Source organism: Anthonomus grandis, chromosome 20, assembly GCF_022605725.1.
Source record: "Anthonomus grandis grandis chromosome 20, icAntGran1.3, whole genome shotgun sequence".
NCBI lineage: Eukaryota > Metazoa > Arthropoda > Insecta > Coleoptera > Curculionidae > Anthonomus > Anthonomus grandis.
This window is the reverse complement of record NC_065565.1, coordinates 3,021,887-3,041,650: the sequence shown is the minus strand read 5'-3', so window position 1 is coordinate 3,041,650 and position 19,764 is coordinate 3,021,887. Positions and strand designations below refer to the sequence as shown.

General features: G+C 31.7%; 1 protein-coding gene across 2 annotated transcripts in view; it reads right to left on the bottom strand.

Annotated features, from left to right (window-relative positions):
* Positions 1 to 13,294, bottom strand: part of LOC126747847 (phenoloxidase-activating factor 1-like) — a 28,678-nt gene extending 15,384 nt beyond the window's left edge. Inside the window, exons 1-5 of one of the 2 annotated variants that reach the window (XM_050456749.1) lie at positions 13,033 to 13,294; positions 4,691 to 4,810; positions 4,229 to 4,469; positions 3,269 to 3,480; positions 601 to 739 (exon numbers count right to left, since the gene is read on the bottom strand). In XM_050456749.1, the coding sequence (XP_050312706.1) occupies positions 601 to 739; positions 3,269 to 3,480; positions 4,229 to 4,469; positions 4,691 to 4,810; positions 13,033 to 13,087 (767 nt within the window). In that variant the 5' untranslated portion in view covers positions 13,088 to 13,294. The remainder of the gene's footprint in view (positions 1 to 600; positions 740 to 3,268; positions 3,481 to 4,228; positions 4,470 to 4,690; positions 4,811 to 13,032) is intronic. The other variant, XM_050456750.1, reaches the window with a different exon arrangement.
* Between the last annotated feature and the right edge of the window lie 6,470 nt (positions 13,295 to 19,764).

The window sequence follows — 19,764 nt, the reverse complement described above, 5'->3', positions numbered from 1 at the left end:
GAAACACATTTTACCCAGCACATTGCCCCAAATTGCATACAAGCCTTTGCCAATTAGTAAAGAAAAAAAGAAAGACCTACTTGATCTTTTGCCGCTCATAGATGAAGTTTTTCATAGCTTTTACCGAAACTTGCGCACTACGGATATGCAAGACTTAGATCCGGATTTAACAGAGATTGATCTAGACGATCAATAATTTTTTGTTTTTTTTGCAGTTAAAAATTTATTTTGTTCACTTGGTTTTTGTAAAGAAATAAATTTTAAAAAAATGTTTTTTGTTTTGTCCAGTATATTTTTGCACTAAGTAGAATAAGTCGGTAACTCAACAAGAACACACAAATTCAGGGTGAATAAATAGGTAAGTTATATTTTTCTCAAAAATTATTACATTTTTACAGCTCATGATTATTTACGTCATGTGTTGCATAATTATCAACTTATTAAAAAAAACTAAGTTTCCATTCAAATTTTTACTCTTTAAAAATATCAAAATGTTTAAAATGGTCATACTGAAATCTTTATAATTTCGATTTATCCATTTATTCACGGATGGTACAGATATAATCGTTTTTTTTTTGTTTACATAAGATAATACCTTACCGAGATGACGTAAGAAATTGCAGCTGTTCCTGAGTCCTACTCGGAGCTCTTACGAGAACCAATAGGGGATCACACTGATAAATACTAATGCACTTTCCTGATTCTCCGGAGGGTGTTTTGCAAAATCCGCCAATATTTTCTAAAAGTAACATGAATATTTTAGAATCAAAGTTTCCTCTTACATATGTGTATTAATATTCTTTGTTTATGAGTGGAAAATGGATCTCAAAGTAACAAAAAAAAAACTGAATTATATCGAAAACAAGTATGTAGTGTAGTATTATTAAAAAAACACCCTTATATAATATTATATTAGCATTAGGACCAAGAAATCAAAAACTTTCAAAAGTAAAAAGTGTAATTATGAAACAGGCATTTTTTTTTTAAGCACGTAACTGAATATTAATTTTAACACATCAAAATTATAGACATAACTTGTTTATTTTATTATATTATTAAAGAAATCTTTTTTACTTAAGTTATAGGCAATAAAAATTGACAAAAATAATAAATTGTAACAAATGTCAATAGAGTGCCCAGCCCTAGCGCTAAGTACTTTCAAAAGGAAACATTGTGTTGCATGTAATGTGATTTTGTGTCATTTCAATATTGTGATTGTGTTAGTGTATAGGTCTCGGTACTTTTGGTGTTTTTTTGTCTCAATTTCTCAACAAGGAAACATTAATCATCATTTTTTTAATAATAAAAAAAATAATCATTTATTTTTTGGTATAATATAGTGCTATTAAAAGGTTTTAATATAATGCTGTTGTTTTCATTAACAAAACTGATAGTATCAGGTATGTATACCAAATCCAAGCAAGAGGAGTTAGTCGAAACAAAATATTACACTATATTTTTTATGTTGTTGGGCAGCAACTAAATATTTTGACCTATAAAATTGGTAATTAGTGTACCTAATTTGGCCAAACCTATTTAGATGTGTGTGTTTTGTATATTATATAAATAGAAAAAAAAATTAACAATTATAATGAGAAAGTACAATAAAACAACATTTAAAATTTTAAAAAAGCTCTATAATATAGTGCTTATAATATAGGTACCTATTGTTTATGCTTATGCACAAATTAATACTAATACTAACTTAATATACAATTTATTACTAAAATTATACTTAACATCTTAAAATTATAATTAACAATATGAGTGATCATAAAATGAATTATTTGAAATAATTTCAGTGCCCCTTAGAGTCTCTTCAATAATTTTTTGTTCCTCTTCATTTAGTTTTTTATTATTTTTTTGTTTGTAGTTTCTTTTTTTAGTTGAGCAGAATGACTGTTTTTTTATATTTTTGTTTATTGGTTCTTTTTTTATATTTTTGTCTACAGAAATAAATGGGGTTTTGCTTTCAACTTTTAATAACATTAACATATTTTTAGATTTGTCTAACAAATCCTTGAGATGTTCTGATGAATGTTCTTCATTCTCTACCTTGTTATATATATCTAATAAATTTGATTTTATTTGTTCTTTGATAGCTTCATCTATTAATTTTGATGGTATAGCAATATTAGGATTACTTATTAGCATATTTAACTCAACATTATTTTCAATTTTATTTTTTGCTTCACAAATCACAGCCTTAGTCACATTGAAATTACCAAGACAAACACAATGTATATGTTTGCAAATAATATTCTTAATATTAAAATCTATGCAAGTGCATTCCAAAGAATGTATACATATATTACAATATACACATTTTAAATTGCAGCATGGATTGTCATGTATCTTGGTAAGATAGTGCTCATTATTATTTGCTATTTTAATAACAAATTGGTTTCCTTCTTGTGCTGTAATTTCACTTTTGATTGTTAGTGCAAGATGGTGTTGGGCACTTATTTGCTGATATTGTTTTGTACTTTTGCCTTTGGTTAGCTTAATTAGCCTATCAATAATTTTATCTCGTATGAGCTTTTGCACAAAATGTACAGACTTATCCAAACGTTTTACCTTCTTTCCCTGCAAATAGGTATGCTTTAAATTTTTATGCATATTTTCAATATGCATATTTGTCGAAATACCACAGCGCTTCCTGTAGCAATATGCCCATTGTTTGGTGCAATTGCTATAATTATTTTTTTAAATAAATTCCCATATCTTTTGTAGGATCTTCATCCAAGTAATTGAATAAAAGAAAGAAACTCTTTTTCAAATTTGTCACACTCTAATATTCTTTGCAAGTATTTCAAAGTTTGATATACCCATTTCCTTTTTTCCATGTTTTTTACTTTACTGAGATTATTTTGCCATGCACGATCTATGTGCCATGAACAATACAACCTGTTTTTAACCTCTGTGCCCATAACTAAACACCAAGCATTAAAATAGGTGTTTGTTATATCACTCATAAACGTCATTGAGTGAATTGCTCCAACTTTATTTTTAATGTGTCTAAAAAATATTTCATTTATATAGGTATCTTTTCTATTACTATACATACAAGCTACTGGAAAGCCTTCAGAAAATTCATCAAGAACCATTAATGTGGTTAACTCGAAATCATATGGAGTCAACCCATGTGTACTATCTATACAAATGATATTTGATCCAAAATTTTTCAGTATTTCAGCTTGAACACTGTTCATAAGGATAAGGCAAAAGTCTGACTCTATTAATAAGGTCTTTAGTTCAGATACTACACCTTGTTTTTTATAGAATAATACAGGATTATTTTCTTGTGTTTCAAGTTCCTTTATCCAAAGATCTATGCTAACTGCATCTACTGAATGCCGACAACCATTTCTGAGGTCAATGTTGTAAGTTTGTTTGACATTATTTATATCCTTATTGGTAATAATATCACTCCTCTGTATTTCTTGGCTGGATATGTTTTCACGATAATGATCCAAGATCCTAAAAAATAAAAAATATATTATTGGATGATCTGCTTTTTCTGTTGAGTTGACCATAATTTAAATAATCCGTACATTCAAAAATTTTAGATAAATAGATAGATAGATGTTAAAAGGGCTAGAGAATTAAAAAATCCAAGATACTTTTCAATTGTTGAGCGTGTGAGATAAAAATTTCTAAATTGATTTTTGCTATAAATGACGTAATACCCAATATAATAAGTAACTCATTATGAATTCGTCACAACAATACAGATTTTACTTAAATCATATTTATTGATGAAGAAAATATTTCAAGAGTACAAAATTTCCAAAACTGCCTGAATAACTTTATTGGGGCACTTAATGTGAATCACTAAAGGGTCATTTATACATTGAGTGTCATTATTTACAGGAGTGCTTTTTAAGACTGTTTTGATTAAGAGTGCTTTTCTTGTAAAAAATAAAATACAAAACTTAAAAAAAAACTAATAAATTTGTAGTATTGCCATGACTTTGTATTTCTGGGATTATTTTAATTTTAAATAGCTTTTCCTGATCGCATTTTGCAAAATCCTATATTCGTTTTTTTTTTTATTTTACATAGACAATTTCATAAAAAATCTACAGCTGTACAGGTAGGTACTACTGTAAGCTCAAAATTATCTGAAATAGGTTGGTAGTATTAATGATAGATACCTGTAAAAAATTTTCAAAATTATCTGAAATAGGCTGGTAGTTTTAATGATAGATTAAAAGTTCCATCTTACCTGTCACTTGAAACACCTAGCATTAATTTTGAAGCAATTGCATCCTTTTCTGTTTTAGGGATATGCAGATGCTCAACTTGTTTGTCATGGCCATAATGGGTGTTGTAATATTTTATTTCACATTTACCATCCTTATTGATTTTTACAATTATTTGGCTAGTACAATACCGATCTGTTCTTTTACTGCCTTGACTTTTTGGAACTCTCTTCCTCTCCTGAGTTGATAACATTTTAATTTTTCCTACAAAATGAATAGGTATTTATATATTTTTCAAATAACAGCACACCTAGTTTTCTAAAATTAAGATTTCCAGCTTATTAATATTATAATATTGCAATGGTGATATATATGTATAGTAGAGATTATATAATACAAAAAAAGTTTTATAAAATTAATTTAAAAAATATGTATGTAGTACATATTATATGTCTAATTAAGTAATAATAATGACTTAATCTTACCAGATCTAACACATTGTAGATATATCTTGCTGATACCATCATGTGTCCTTTTTGTGCCTGCATCTTTACTGAACTCAACATTATTTGTTTTTTCTTCATCGGAAAGCCAGTTTTGAAAGTCTAAATATATAATACGATATAATAGGTAAAAATGAAGTATAAAATTGTTAGTTAATACTACAAGCTTGACTACAAGGTAATAAGCATTTTTTTTGCATTATAATTTTAACAGCCTTTAGCAAAAAAATTATTTTATTATTATCCTGTATAAATAATTTGATTAAGCATACCTAGTTAATTAGTAAACCAAAGTTATAATAACTTATTAAGGTGATTTATTTTCAAACTTTATTATTTTATATATGTTTATCGAACGATAGTAATGAGAAATAAATAATAGGCTAAAATAAGATCCAACTAATTCATACCTTTGTAAGAACTGAAGAACAAGTATTCACAATTATCTAAATTCAAGTTATGTTTATTTGACAAATGATGCCTTAAACATTCATTATTTCTAACAGACACATGGCATTCTTCACATTTAAATAATGTTTTGTCATAATGATATTCAACAATGGCTTTGTCATTTGAAGCATGAACTTCTTGACGATGCCGGTTATAATTTCCTAGCTTTGAAAAAAGCTTTTGGCGATCAAAACAATAACCACTCATGTTTTTAATAGGCAAACACAACAAATTTTTAACACTCTTTAAAAAACTCACGTCACTTTTAAAACCAACAGAGTTAATAAAATATTATATTATATTTTAAAATTCCCTTACTCAACAAAAAGAAAATAAAATAAACAAATCTGTAATCACCGCCAACTAGATTCAAAATTGACGCGCGGCGGACATGCGCAGAAAATGGAGCCGCATCCTGAGTGTAGCCGCCAGTCTAATAAGCGCCGCCGCCGCGAGGAACTTACGTGTTGTGAAAAGGAAGACACGACCAGTTTTAGTTTTTAAAAGGTTGGTCGCGGTAATTTTTCTCCAACACGAAAGCACGAAACGTTTTATCTTTTATTAATTTAAGCCGTAGAGTAAGGTAAAATTTGTACCAGACGATTAATAAAGGTGTTATTGACCAAACCGGCTCTTTCATTCATCACAGTGGCGAACCAACGGGGCTCGAAAGCTCTTATTTTACCGTGAAAAATGAAATAAACTTTCGGGAAGTACTCGATTTAAAAACAGTATTTTCCTGTTGTGCATCTAATTTTTACACAATTCGTTGTGCTTTACCGATTTCATAAACTGCGGCAGCGCGTTTTATACCTACCCAGTAGGGGAGAGGGGTGTAAAATGATCCCCCTAAGAAAAAAATACTTTAAAATGGGAAAATATTTTCTTCAAACTTCAATTTGATAGAATAGGCCTATAAAAGAGTAATTTTTCTTAATAAAACCACACTATAAACAAAAAAAATCATTTACTTTTTAAAAATTTAACAAAATCATAAAAGTCGCAAAGGGATCATTTTACCCGCGTATTGAGAGTAAAACGATCCCTTCTACAAAAAACTTAAAAAAAAATACTTTGACAGTATAATACCGAGATAAACTGTATTTAAAACCTAAGCTTTCTCTGAACTTTTGCTAGTTCTAGTGCTAGGAACATCGGAGCAATGTTCGCAAATAAATTCATCCTCATCTTCTTCAACACCCGCACACAATTCGTGAGCTCATTCTAAACATTTTTTGTATTGAATCCAACCATCAACTGATGTAAAATATTCTTCACAGCAGTAAAGACAAGTTGGAAAGGTTTTCTTTTATTTTATTTCCATTTTTCGGTGTCTTCTGCTTTAATGTCTTCTTGTCATTTTTTTTTTGTTTTAATTGTTTTTTTACTTCCTTTTTCTTGATACTTTCTTCAAGCGCAGTTTTGTATGGCGTGCTGGTCAAGACTGCACTTCCACAAGACTTTCTCTTTCTTGTGTTTCTCTTGCCTTGAATTTTTGGAAATGGTTGACATTCTTGTGGTGTCACTGAAAAAGATTAATTTATTTGTTCATCTCGTTTTGAGCTGGGCCCAGGCTCAGGATTCAAGTACGGATCGTTTGAATCACTAGCATCATTATCAGAAGTTATATTGGATATATCTCAACAGATGAAAAACAATGAAAAACACAAAGTCACGGTCTCACAACATTTACTTAAAGCTACACGTGTTTCGCTCTATTCAGAGCATCATCAGGCCTTAATAAGCCACTAACATTGGCAAAACAAGTATGTTTATTTAGTGTTTTGCCAACGTTAGTGGCTTTTTAATGCCTGATGATGCTCTGAATAGAGCGAAACACGTGTAGCTTTAAGTAAATATTGTGAGACCGTGACTTTGTGTTTTTCATTGTTTTTCGTCTGTTGTATACGTCGGTCTCTTTGTGAAAAATAGATGAGATTTTCTTACTGGATAAAGAAGACAAGTACACAAAACTCTGCCCTTTTTTTGATACAATGAATGAAAAATTCTTACAGTTTGGCATTTTTTCATGTGATGTCATCAGTGAATTTTTGGTACTTTGAAAACATCTAGAGAGAAATTTGTATGTCTTATTTATGAATTAGAAAAAAAATTAGTTCAATGTTTAATCAAATATCTACTAAACCTGGCATTTCTCATAAATATTTAAACGTTATGAGTTTAATAAAATTTAATCATCCCTGTAATAATTTCCCTCGATTATATATTGTAAAGTTATTTATAAGACTTAGGATATTTTATGCTTTAAAGTATGCTAACAGAGATTTGAAATCTTTAAAAAAATCTAGGAGAAAACTAATAAAAAAATTCGAATTCTTAACCATTTATAATAAAATAAATATTTATTAATAGATAGTTTTTTTTTGAAACTGAACAACTGGCGCAAAAAAAATGCGTGTTAAAAAATAAAGAAAGTCTATGACCAATGGTGGAAATCATTTCATCCGCTACCGGTAAAGGCTTCGCTTTGGCTGGAGCCGCGCCTTTGTACGCCGCTTGGGTTACGAACTTGAAAGGTGCCGACGCAAGCTTTCGCATCTGGTTTAGGTAATCTGTGGTCCAGTTCAGAGATCTATTAGAATCTTTGATGTGTCGCAGATGCCGCACTAATTAGTCCGTGCGCCTATGTCATATTTCTTGTTGCATGATATATATGCTTAAATTGCAAAATTTTACATTGCCTATGTATGAAATCATTTTAAATATACGTAAAATCCCATGTTTTATACTATTTTTTATTTTTCTTTCAAAAATGTCAATTTTTAGAAAGAAAATAATACCACAAGAAAATAATATAAAAAATTGACCGCGGACTAAGATCCAAGCATCTTACAAAATATTTTAAAACACTTCCAGCACTCACAGACTTGTCATCTCTTTTTAGCTAGTCTATTAAACAAAGATAAAACACCTGCGTTCTGGCGATTCCTACTTTAGGCTGTGCAAGTGATTGTGTATCTCTCTCTATCCCACTGATTTTAAGAATTACGGGGCCGTACCCAAATAAATTTTTGGGCAGTTTTTGTATTACTTTCGACATGTTTTTAAAGAGATCTTTAAGGATGGGTCTATCGCTTTTAAAATAGTTGTTGGATGGGTCTATCACCTTTAATAGTTGGGAGGGGACCATGTGAGGTTATTATTTGATGTGTTTTGCTGGTTATGCTTTTTACACGTTTATGAAAGTAAAGAATTTAGAATTTGGCCTGTATTCGTCTAAATTTTTTGCAGTTTTTACTGTGAAAGTGTGTTTTTTTATTTGTGTTTGTGGATTTGTTTTGGTATGATACCTAAAGACCTTAAAATGTTTCAACCCTGGGAAAATAGGCAGGGAAATTTGGCAAATGAAGAGGAAAGTGTTTGTGCGGGATTATGGAGACCGTGGGTGCACAAAAAAGACAATAACATTTGTGGTGAAAACAATAAGACCGATCCGGATATTGATTTAGACTCAGATAGTTATGATAGTTCATTTTCTGGTGTTGAGAAAGCAAAGGAAGAAGCCAGGGAAGTAAAAGCTACAGGGGAAAATCAAGGGTTTTTAAAACGTAATTGTTTAGGTACAGACGCCAAACAAATTTGTTTAATTATTTATAACAATCTAAGGAATGATCTTATGATGTTTTTAACTTCCTTCAGCGATACAATAATGACTGCATTCTCTGGGAAAAAGTCTCTTTTTTTGCCATAGTAAGAAAACTCTTTTTTTATTAATTAAACAAGTTTAAATTTTTTTTTGTCGTAGATTTATCTAACAGAGACACTATAAAACCAGTTTAATTATTTTTTTACAGTTACTGCCACACTTGTTCTCTCCCAGAGAGGCAGGACTACTTCTTTTATAATTCACTGGATGAAAAAAAAAGACTATTTTACATCTGAGTTGTAATTGTTAAAAAAAAAATATTGTAAATTTATTATTATTAATTAAATTTAAAAATTATTTCTGCTACTCGTGTTCACTTTTTAAATCTGTTTTAGTATCCATATGCTTCAGTGCGACTGTGCGAGATGAAGTTGGATTCCATAGCGGCAACAAAGAAACTAATTCCCTCCTTAATGGAAGCAACTGCTAATAAAAAAACGCAAAAAAAAAAAAAACGGCGTGGGGCCAGATTCAAATGAGTGATTACGGTTACATGTATAAAAGTATTTAGTATCCTCACTGTAATTTTAAGATTTTGTATAAGATTTTTAGTTTTAAGTATAAGCATTTATTTTTGTTAATTTTCATCTAATCTCTCCTATTATGCACAGTAACTAAATATGAGGCAAACAAACTAATAAATATTACATTCAGGATGCAAAGTGTGTTTTTTTATAAGTAAAACTTATGTCTTTTACACGCATAAGATATAGATAGCTATATGATTTTTGATGCAATAGTTATTTCAAAAATATACTTCCACTTTTCTGACTACATAATTACTTTTTATCCAAAGATGTTGGTACTACATATAAAGATAGAGGTTTTTATGAGTATATTATGATAATAATATATCATAATATGTAGTTATTAAAAAAAAACAATTAGAAAGGACATTGGATGTGACAGCCAAAATCCCCGTTAATAATAACCACCAAATAAAAATAAATTTCAATACCCAAAAAAAGGAAATATATAAAATTTAAAGACAAACCAAAACATTTTACATTTTTGTGTCAAAAAGTAAATCTTTAATGCCTTAATCCACAGAATAAATGGGCCTGAGTAATTCGTACCACGTATTCTCTCATCACTTATTATAAAGACCCCACTGATGGCGCTAAAAACTAAACTTATTAAATTAAAATTTTTGGATTAACTGATTTTACGTACCTAAATCTTATAGTTAAATTAAATATTATCTTGCTATCAACTATCCTGAATTTCTAACTTAATGAAAGTAATCCCTAATAATCATATTTTAAATACAAATAAATTTTAAGGCCGGACCTGTGCAACTTTTCACGCTTGAGTATCTGTGACTGAGGTCAGACGTCTAACAAAATAGTACGTGGGCGTATGTAGTCAAATTTTACGAATCGCTTAGAATATTACTCGCTTAATATCGTCTAGAATATTACTTTATGACTTTTTCCACTTAAAATTATGCGATTTAAACATGCATCCCATGTGACAGTACAAGCAACACCGGCACATGGACTATTCGCAGCACATCAAAGATTCTAATAGATCTCTGAACTGGACTTTATCATATTCTTTGATTCGAATGCCTTGTGAAAACTTGTAAATGATAAGGATTTTATATTTTTCGTTTGACAGCTATCGGTCTTATAAAATCTATACGATTCCTCTTTTGAAGTCCATTCTGGTGGCAGGTAGTTTTTTGAGGAAGATGCCCTACAGTAATGGGACTCCATTCTAGGTAGTGAATCAAGAAACTCGGTTAAGTTTTCATTTTCCTTTAAAAATAGATTTTTTTTTCATTTTGTTGTTTTTTATAGGCAGAAGGCCTGATGGCTCCTTCCGAATTAAAATCTTCAACAGAGTTGTCAAAACTGCCAAGTTTTTGCGCCCCAAATCCAAAATATTCAGGTACATTTTTCTACAAACTCTGATTTCTTCATTTTTTTTTTTAGATCATTGTTTGGTTTCTTCTTGACGTCTGTGCATCGTTTCTATCCCTTGACCTGACCCGACGACCAGATTTCACGGTGTTGTCCACGTCCATTTTTTTTCACACCAGTTTAAGTTCCAATAAGTAATCAAACATATATTTCCGTTTTTCATCTGAAACTAATTCACATTTTAGCACATAATTTTTTTTAGTTTTGCATGTACATCTCTCTTTTATTTCTTTTGGTTGACGTTCAATATCGTAATTCCAGTTACCATTAATTTAGCCTCGACCAAAATACCTTTTTCCCCTTTCACATGCAGCTTTTTGAACTTTTTTCGCTTATTGCTTTTTGTAGGCATTTCATCGCTGTCAGTACTTGAATAATCTACTAGTTTCGGGGCGGTATAGTCGTACTACTTTATGTTGTTGATATTTCAAGGGACGACGTAGTTTGATTATTATTTAAGGTATCTAAGTTATTATTTTATGGCTCTATTATTTCCTGTAAACTATTTATATTTGTAGCAATATGGATCTTTTCTTCGGTGATTTTTCGCTTTCTTTCTCTACAATATTTTCATAAAATCATAATTTTAGCTATATTTCGTTCATATTTTTAATTTAATTTAATTTAACTTTATTTACCTTGATAACGGTAGTAGATATAACTACCGAAACGTTGGATCAAATTATGTATTTTTTAAAAAGTAGGTCTTCTCGTTGTTCTTATCGTTTTTAATTTTAATATTCATATCAAAATTGGGTAGGATATTAAAAAGAAAAAACAAGCTCAGAGAATAATAGATTAAACCTCAGCTTCTAGGTATATGAAGAATCTATTATACCCCAAGTAAATTGATGTATTTAAAACTTATTGAACTTAAATTAAATTAAGTATATCGAACGGTATCATTATAGATTTGAGTTCATATTTCTTTTAAATACGTGAATAAGTCTATTTTCTTCTTCTTTTCAATTTTTGAGCGTGATTTTTGCTATAAGTGACATAATACCCAATAAAATAAGTCAACTAGTAATAACTCATTATAAATTCGTCACAACAATACAGATTTTACTTAAGCAGTTTTTATGTTCTCAGATATAAACTATATTATTATTCCTACAGTACCGAAAATAATATTGTTTTGTTAATTTCTTCTTATTATTCATACACTTTTTATTTTGCTTAATATTTATATATGTTAAAATATTTAAATACAAATGACAGTATAAAAATAATTTTATTATAATTAAAGCAATTATTAACTAATAGCATATTACAATCTACTCGAATAATACTTTGATTTATTTGAAATATATACATAAGCTAGCTATCAATATTATTTGAACTTGAGGACCTCCTTTTTATCAAGCAATTATTTTCTGCGAAAAAACCGTTTTTCGTTAGCACTACCCTTACCCCCCCCCCCACCCACCCCACACAACTTGCCAGTAATTTATTTTTTCCAAAAATCATTGTTTTCCAAAATAATACGTATGAATAACAGCTGATTTCGTTGTTAATATTTAATCTAATAACACAGTTTGTTTATTTAAATTTGATATAATTATATATATATTAATTAAACAGTTAATACAAAAACAGTGCTATTTTGATGGATATTAGGGACGAAAAATAGTAATTTTTCAAAAGAATTTCTTACTGGACAAATGTTAGGGGTGGGTGGGGGGTTAAGGTTTGTGTTAATGAAAAACAATGTTTTTGCAAAAAATATATATGCTATATTTAATTTAATGATACTGTTTATTTAAATTTTATATATAAATATTTAGTATGAAAACGGCGTTAAAAGATTGAATAATATGGACGAAAAACAGTGATTTTTCAGAAGTTTACCAAATATTTGAGGTGTAATAATCGAGTTTAAGAATCGAATGTAAATTTTTTAAGGCCGAAATATACTCCCTTTTGTAAACTCGTATATAATATACGTAAATTCAACAGTTTAATAAATATACCTTGACCATATGCGGTTGATAAATATACCAAAACCAAAAATTTATTAAAAAATCGTTGAATAAACATATATCTAACGATAATGATATATGACGTGTTGCTTGAGTTATTATTAACAAATCTGAAAATTTTTGTATAATAAAAAGACGCAATATTCAGAAAAATATAACATCATGGATGTAGCCACATATTCAATCAATCAATAATTTTTTTTAAGTATTTAAAAATACAGTTCAATACATTTAAATTTTTCAGATGATGATAATATAATTTTACCTAAATATCAATCATGTAATCAAAATTGTACTCACGTGCGCTTAAGAAACCTATATTTAAACAAAATGTCACCAAAACCAGAGCAAACATTTTAAAGCACAAATTTCACAACTCTTAAAATCGGTACTACCACTTATGAAGGATTTTCTGTCTATATACAAGAAAAGTGGCAATGAATACTGGTTTTAATTTTTGTATTATTTTTCTCTCGCAAAAACTACCTGGGAATACCGTAAGAATTTACGAGAACCATCAAATACATTATGGCGAAACAAGTAAATTTATGATTTATTTAATCGATGTAACTAAATAAGTAGAAAATATTATATATTTATGTAATGACGCGATATGTTTATTGTTAAGGAGGTCCTCAAGTTCAAATAATATTGATAGCTAGCTTATGTATATATTTCAAATAAATCAAAGTATTATTCGAGTAGATTGTAATACGCTATTAGTTATTAATTGCTTTAATTATAATAAAATTATTTTTATACTGTCATTTGTATTTAAATATTTTAACATATATAAATATTAAGTAAAATAAAAAGAAATTAACAAAACAATATTATTTTAGGTACTGTAGAAATAATAATATAGTTATGCCTAATTACAATTACAACTAGTTTGTATGCAGTTTATATCTAAGAACATAAGAACTGCTTAAGTAAAATCTGTATTGTTGTGACGACTTCATAATGAGTTACTTATTTTATTGGGTATTATGTCACTTAAAGCAAAAATCAATTTAGAAATTACTATGAAAAAAAGTATCTCACTGTTACCTAGTTTCCCCTACCTTATTTAGTTCTGCCATATATCTTGTTCGAATACTTTTTATTTTGATAAGGACTTCATTGCCTTGTCTCTCAATAAACGATTTTTATACGTTTCGGATTTGTTGTTCCAGAGACATTCGTGATTCTTATTTAAGTCTAAATCGGGATCTCATCTTCTCTCTATTTATGCACCATTGTTAAATACAATCACTTCGTAACTTTTTATGTAGTTCTATAAACGTTAAACTTTTAAAACATTATACACCTTTATGGGATAAGGTTTAACCAACTAGTCATAATAAAACATAGTTTGCGGACGGTCGCGACTATTAAATCCTACGTCATTTATTCTTAGAATACAGGGATGTCTTGGCACAAAATTGTAAGAAGTGGTAATTTTAAAAGAAAAGTGAAGCGAAAAAATCTGCTTTTTATATGTATTATATTATATAGGAACTATTCGGTGGTCTTGCGGACATGCAGGCAAGGTACACACTTCCGGAAGACAAAAGACGACTCCAAAAGACAGTGCTGGAGGCGGTTCTGCGATGATGTTGAAAACACACCATCCGCAGCACGACTGTGCAAAGTACTGTCCAAGGAACCTGGAACTAAATTGGGGTCGCTGTCACTTCCAGATGGCGGCTTTACTACCAATGAGCGGGAGTCACTGGAGGTCATGCTGCGCACCCACTTCCCAGACTCCAACTCATCTCGCAATCCTCCTAGATGTTCTCGGGCTCCGATTCGCTTAGAGTTCGAGACTGCTAGAAGAATAATTACCTACGAGAGGGTGAAATATGCAATCAAGACATTCCCCCCCTTCAAATCTACGGGCACGGATGGATTATATTCATGCCTTTTGCAAAACGGGTTAGAAGTACTAACCCCTCACATAGTCAGACTATTCAGGTCGTCCCTTGCTCAGGGCTACGTCCCAAAGTCGTCTTCATTCCGAAACCCGGAAAAAGCGATTTTACAGATCCCAAATCGTACCGACCTATCAGCCTTACCAGCTTTATGCTAAAGGCGATGGAGACGCTGATTGATCGATATCTTAAGGAAAGCATCCTGGTTAACAAACCACTGCATGTGCACCAATACGCCTATCAGGCGAGCAAATCCACGGACCTGGCCCTACATCACCTCGTTAGGAAGGTGGAGGGTGCTCTGGGTAGTGGCAAGGCCTGTCTGGGTGCGTTTCTAGACAATGAAGGGGCGTTCGACAACACCCCTTTTGCATTAATCTGCCAAGCACTCGAGAGCCGCGGCTCGGAACCCTGTTTGGTTAGCTGGATAAAGGCCATGCTCTCGAAACGTCATGTATCTGCCCAGCTCAACAACGAGATTGTCGAATCGCGTATCGTAACGTATAAGTGTCGATCTGCGTATGGTGGACATATGGTGCCTCTCGGGGGGTCTCAGGATTAACCCCAAAAAAGCAGAGCTCCTACTATTCACGAGGAGACGTAACTTTGGCACGCCCCCTGTTATATCTCTAGGTGGCGTGCAGCTGCATTACTCCAGGACAGTTCGATTTCTGGGAATCAAGTTGGATCCCAAACTCTCCTGGCACGATTATGCAGACACCAGAATAAAGAAGGCCACCTGCGCGCTATGGACCTGCAGGCGGGCTTTTGGCAATACCTGGGGTCTGTCTTCTAAGATCCTCCACTGGATCTACTCGCGCATTGTGAGACCTCTTTTCACATACGGGGCTATCGTTTGGTGGCCATGTATGGAGAAAGCGAAAATTCGTGCTCAACTGGACAGAGTCCAATGTCTTGCATGTCTCAGCATAGCGGGTTCCATGCGGACGGCGCCAACTAGAGCGCTTGAGACTCTGGTGAGCCTTCCGCCTCTGGACCTCGTTGTGCAATTCGAGGCAATGAGGACTGCGTACAGGCTATACGTGCTCGGCGAACTACGTGCTGTCGAGACCGGTCACGCAAAAATTTGGTCACGGGCCATACAGGAATGTCCTCTCCTTCTGATGGGCAGTAACTGCATGGCTCCAGTGACTGTGAACTGCGAGGGATTCGTGACGCACATTGCAGGCAGAGAGGAGTGGCAGCATTCCAACAGACCTGCATTGCTAAATAGGGGAACCATCTGGTACACAGATGGCTCCAGAATGAATAACAGAGCTGGATGAGGGCTTATTGGTGGGATCCCACATACCAGTAGGGCATACTCGCTGGGGGAGCACGCCACTGTCTTCCAGGCCGAAGTATTCGCTGTATTAAAATGCGGACAGAAAATCCTAAGCAGCGGACACCGCAATACAGTTGTATCAATATGCTCGGACAGCAGAGCTGCCATTAAGGCTATCACGGCCGCAAAGGTAAGCTCCAAGCTTGTACTAGAGTGCATAAAAGTCCTGAAAAAACTGGTACAGGTTGGATGCAGGGTCCAGCTCGTCTGGATACCTGGCCACGCAGGCCATGCAGGTAATGAGGATGCGGACTCTCTCGCCAGACTGGGATCCGCGAATGTGCCGATGGGGCCGGAACCCATAGTTGGTATCGCCAAATGCGTTGCGGTCGCGTCAATGAAGGGTCTGCTGGACAAGTGGACCCACCGAAGATGGACTGAGTCCCCTGGTATGAGACAGGCCAAATGCTGATGGTGCTGTGAGGAGGATGAAACCGTTGATCATGTAGTCGGGGAGTGCCCAGCACTCACGCGCGCCAGGTTCAAATACTTTGGTAACACTTTCAGTGTACCGAGCGACTTTAAGTCCTTCAGACCAGAGAGCCTTATCGGTTTCTCTAAGGCCGTTGGGCTTTGCTAACCCCCGGTGGGGCATGACGGGTCCATCAGGAGACCTATATGCACAACTGCCTTGGCAGCCCCTTGTTTCGTCAATTCAATATGTATTATATTTTTGTATTTATTAAATTTACTAATAAAAAAATCCAAAATTTATAAAGAATATAAATCTAAACATAAATTACCTTTATTGTTGAAGCTTTTTTTTAACTCTAAAAAGTCAAAACCCATTAAAAAAGAGTAAAATTAAATAAAAAATGTAATTTGTTATGACTAGTGTTGTGAACGTTCACGACTTATTCGTGACGTTTATCCTCAACAGGACGAATAAGCATGAATCCGAACGTTATTCAAAAATTCAAACGATCCCATAGCGTTAGCGTTAATATTAAGTATAAACGGTCCTTTAGCAACAAGACATGGCAACACCGAATCGCCTCGCATTAGGTTGGTTATCGTCGATTGTTGGCAGCAAATAACATCTGACAGTGTTGATTTTCGGGGATTCACATCGTATTAATTTATTGGAAATACATACAATCTAACAATCATTATATTTCTTTAATTTTTTTGTGATGCTAATATACTTTGAATTGAAATATTGTATGGGTATGTTAAGAGAAAAATAATTTGGTACTCATAACCTCTAAACTTGCAACCATCTGTATTTATCTTTATCAAAATCGCTTTGCCTATCTTTATTATATGAAATAAAATTAACTTACCTTTTTATGTACCTAAATACAGCCCTGTATGCAATTTGAACGATAAAAAAACACACTTTTTCACAGTAACTGGAACCACCAAAATCAAACGCAAACTGAATTGCAATAAAGAAGACTCAAGAAATCCCGCGTAGTAATAAATAATGCCAATAGATCCTACTAAATGCCTAAAAGCCATTTATTGAAATTCGCCCAGACTTTGCCAGCTAATTGGTTATTAAAAGTCCTGGAAGATACTAGTTAGCCCTGTTTTAGCTTTTTTTAAAACCCACTGGCATTTTTTTAAGCCTTTTGTCCTACGACATAGCTTTTAATACTTACTTAAGTTATTAAAGCAGCTTAAAAGCATATCCTACTAGGCGTCCATTTTGAATAAAAAATGTAATTCTTCCATACCATTTTTATAAGCTATTCAAATACAGGCAAAAATAATGTAATATGTAAACAATTTAGATAATATATAAAGACACTGGAGCATTTAAGTACATATTATCACTAAAGCATCTCAGAAATAAAAATATATTATTTTTTTATTTTTTTATTAGCACTGAATAATGTTTAATTTGTAAGATATCAAAGTGTTTACAGCGTGTTTTACAGTTAAATCACACCCAACTTTTTCAAGAAACTGGTCTGCGCAATGAAATTCGGTCATCTATTCCAGTCTAATATATTTATTTCTAAAATAAAGTCACACTTACTGAAAATGTCGCCATTGCTTTTTATTTTGGCGTTGTCTTATTTTTACCCTGGCTGTATCATATTTAAAACTAAAAGGTCAGATTTTTATACTTTGGTGTCTCTGAAATACCATATTTAAAACTAAATGGCCAAAAGCCGGCTAACAGGCCAAACCTTAGAACATTGAAAGGCTAGAAGTAGCATGCCGTGGAACTATGGGCAGGTTTGTTTGCTTGCAACATCTCTGATACAATGATGCCAAATGCTTATAGAGAAATGGCAAAAATCACTTTATAATATCATAAAAGTTTTGAGTTTTTTCCGAAAACTTAAAACAATACTACTGCTCCCCTTTAATAAAATATCAAGCATTTTTTAAAAATAAATTTGATAAGATACTCTATATCGAAGTCAATATACGTGAAATATGAAAATAAAGTACGAAGAAACGAGAAAACGTTAATGGCATCGCAACGCCGCTCGAACGCATTGTTGACGCCACCAATACAAGCACTCTCTACCAGTGACGTCGTCAACAAATATTTACCTGATAAATTTTTATTAATTATTATAGAGTTTAAGAATAAGTAATATTACCATTTATGAGCTATTTATGTGTTTTTTTAACGGACTTCGTAAGAGGAAGGTCCTAATAAAAGGCAGCATTTTTGTCAAAGCATTTTTATAGAAATAAAATATTTTATTAATATAATATTATAGATTTCTTAATAAATAATGTTTTAAGACACAAATTTTTAACATTTTGCAAAATTTTTTTATTGTTATATTGGACAAAATTCAGTTTTACATCACTTACTTTAAATCACATAATATATACTTCTATGGTGCTGACTTTTTCAAAGGGACAGTATTGCTTCAGCGGAAAGAGTTAAAACTACAAGGATGTTCAAATTGTGAAGGAATTGCAGGTTTTTTATAGGTTATAAGATTTTTATTATGAGTATTTAGCCTGTACAATGGTTTTGAGACATTTAACAGTGACCTATATAATACCTAATACCAATTATTATATCAGATTAATTTATACTAAAAAACAAAGCTTACCTAAGAATAAAGACTATGTACAATAGATTAGATTAGATAGTTTATTAGTAGTAATATACAAACAAGTACTTTTACAAGTCAAATAAAATATGTAATATGTCGGGCTTTTTCGAAAATCATGTTATTATTTCTTAAGTATTTTAATAATAACTTGAGACATTTAATTCAATTTCTTTGGCGCAAATTTGTTTGTTGCAATCTTCGAATTTTAATTTTTTGATCTTTTTTTTTTTCCATAATTTGGTGACAAGTGATTTAGGTTTTAAAAAGTCCTCAGGATATCATTTTCATTTTACCCTAGAGTAATATACATAAAAAGTTAGTATTACCAATATTAAAAAGAAAAAATTAAAAAAATGTATTATGATAATCCAATTGATCAATAAAATGTATGTTATTATAAAGAATCTTTGAAATATCATACATTTGATTAATTGCATTTAATTACAAATATAACACAATAAAATACTATATCACTTTTAAATAAGATATATAGAATAAGATGATACATGGCATAAAAGTCTTATTTGTACTTAGAGAAAGAATTGAACAATAATTTTTAAATGTGCTATAATCATGTCTATTTTGAGTCTATTTTTACCTTTTCCTTGGCAGAGTCAGAGAATATGTAGCAGTTAAACAAAAACGGATTGGATGGGAAATAGTAATTGTTGACCTAGACCCCACAGTAACTATTAATCTCAGATGCAGTTATTGTTGATGATGAATGATCAAATCTGTAATT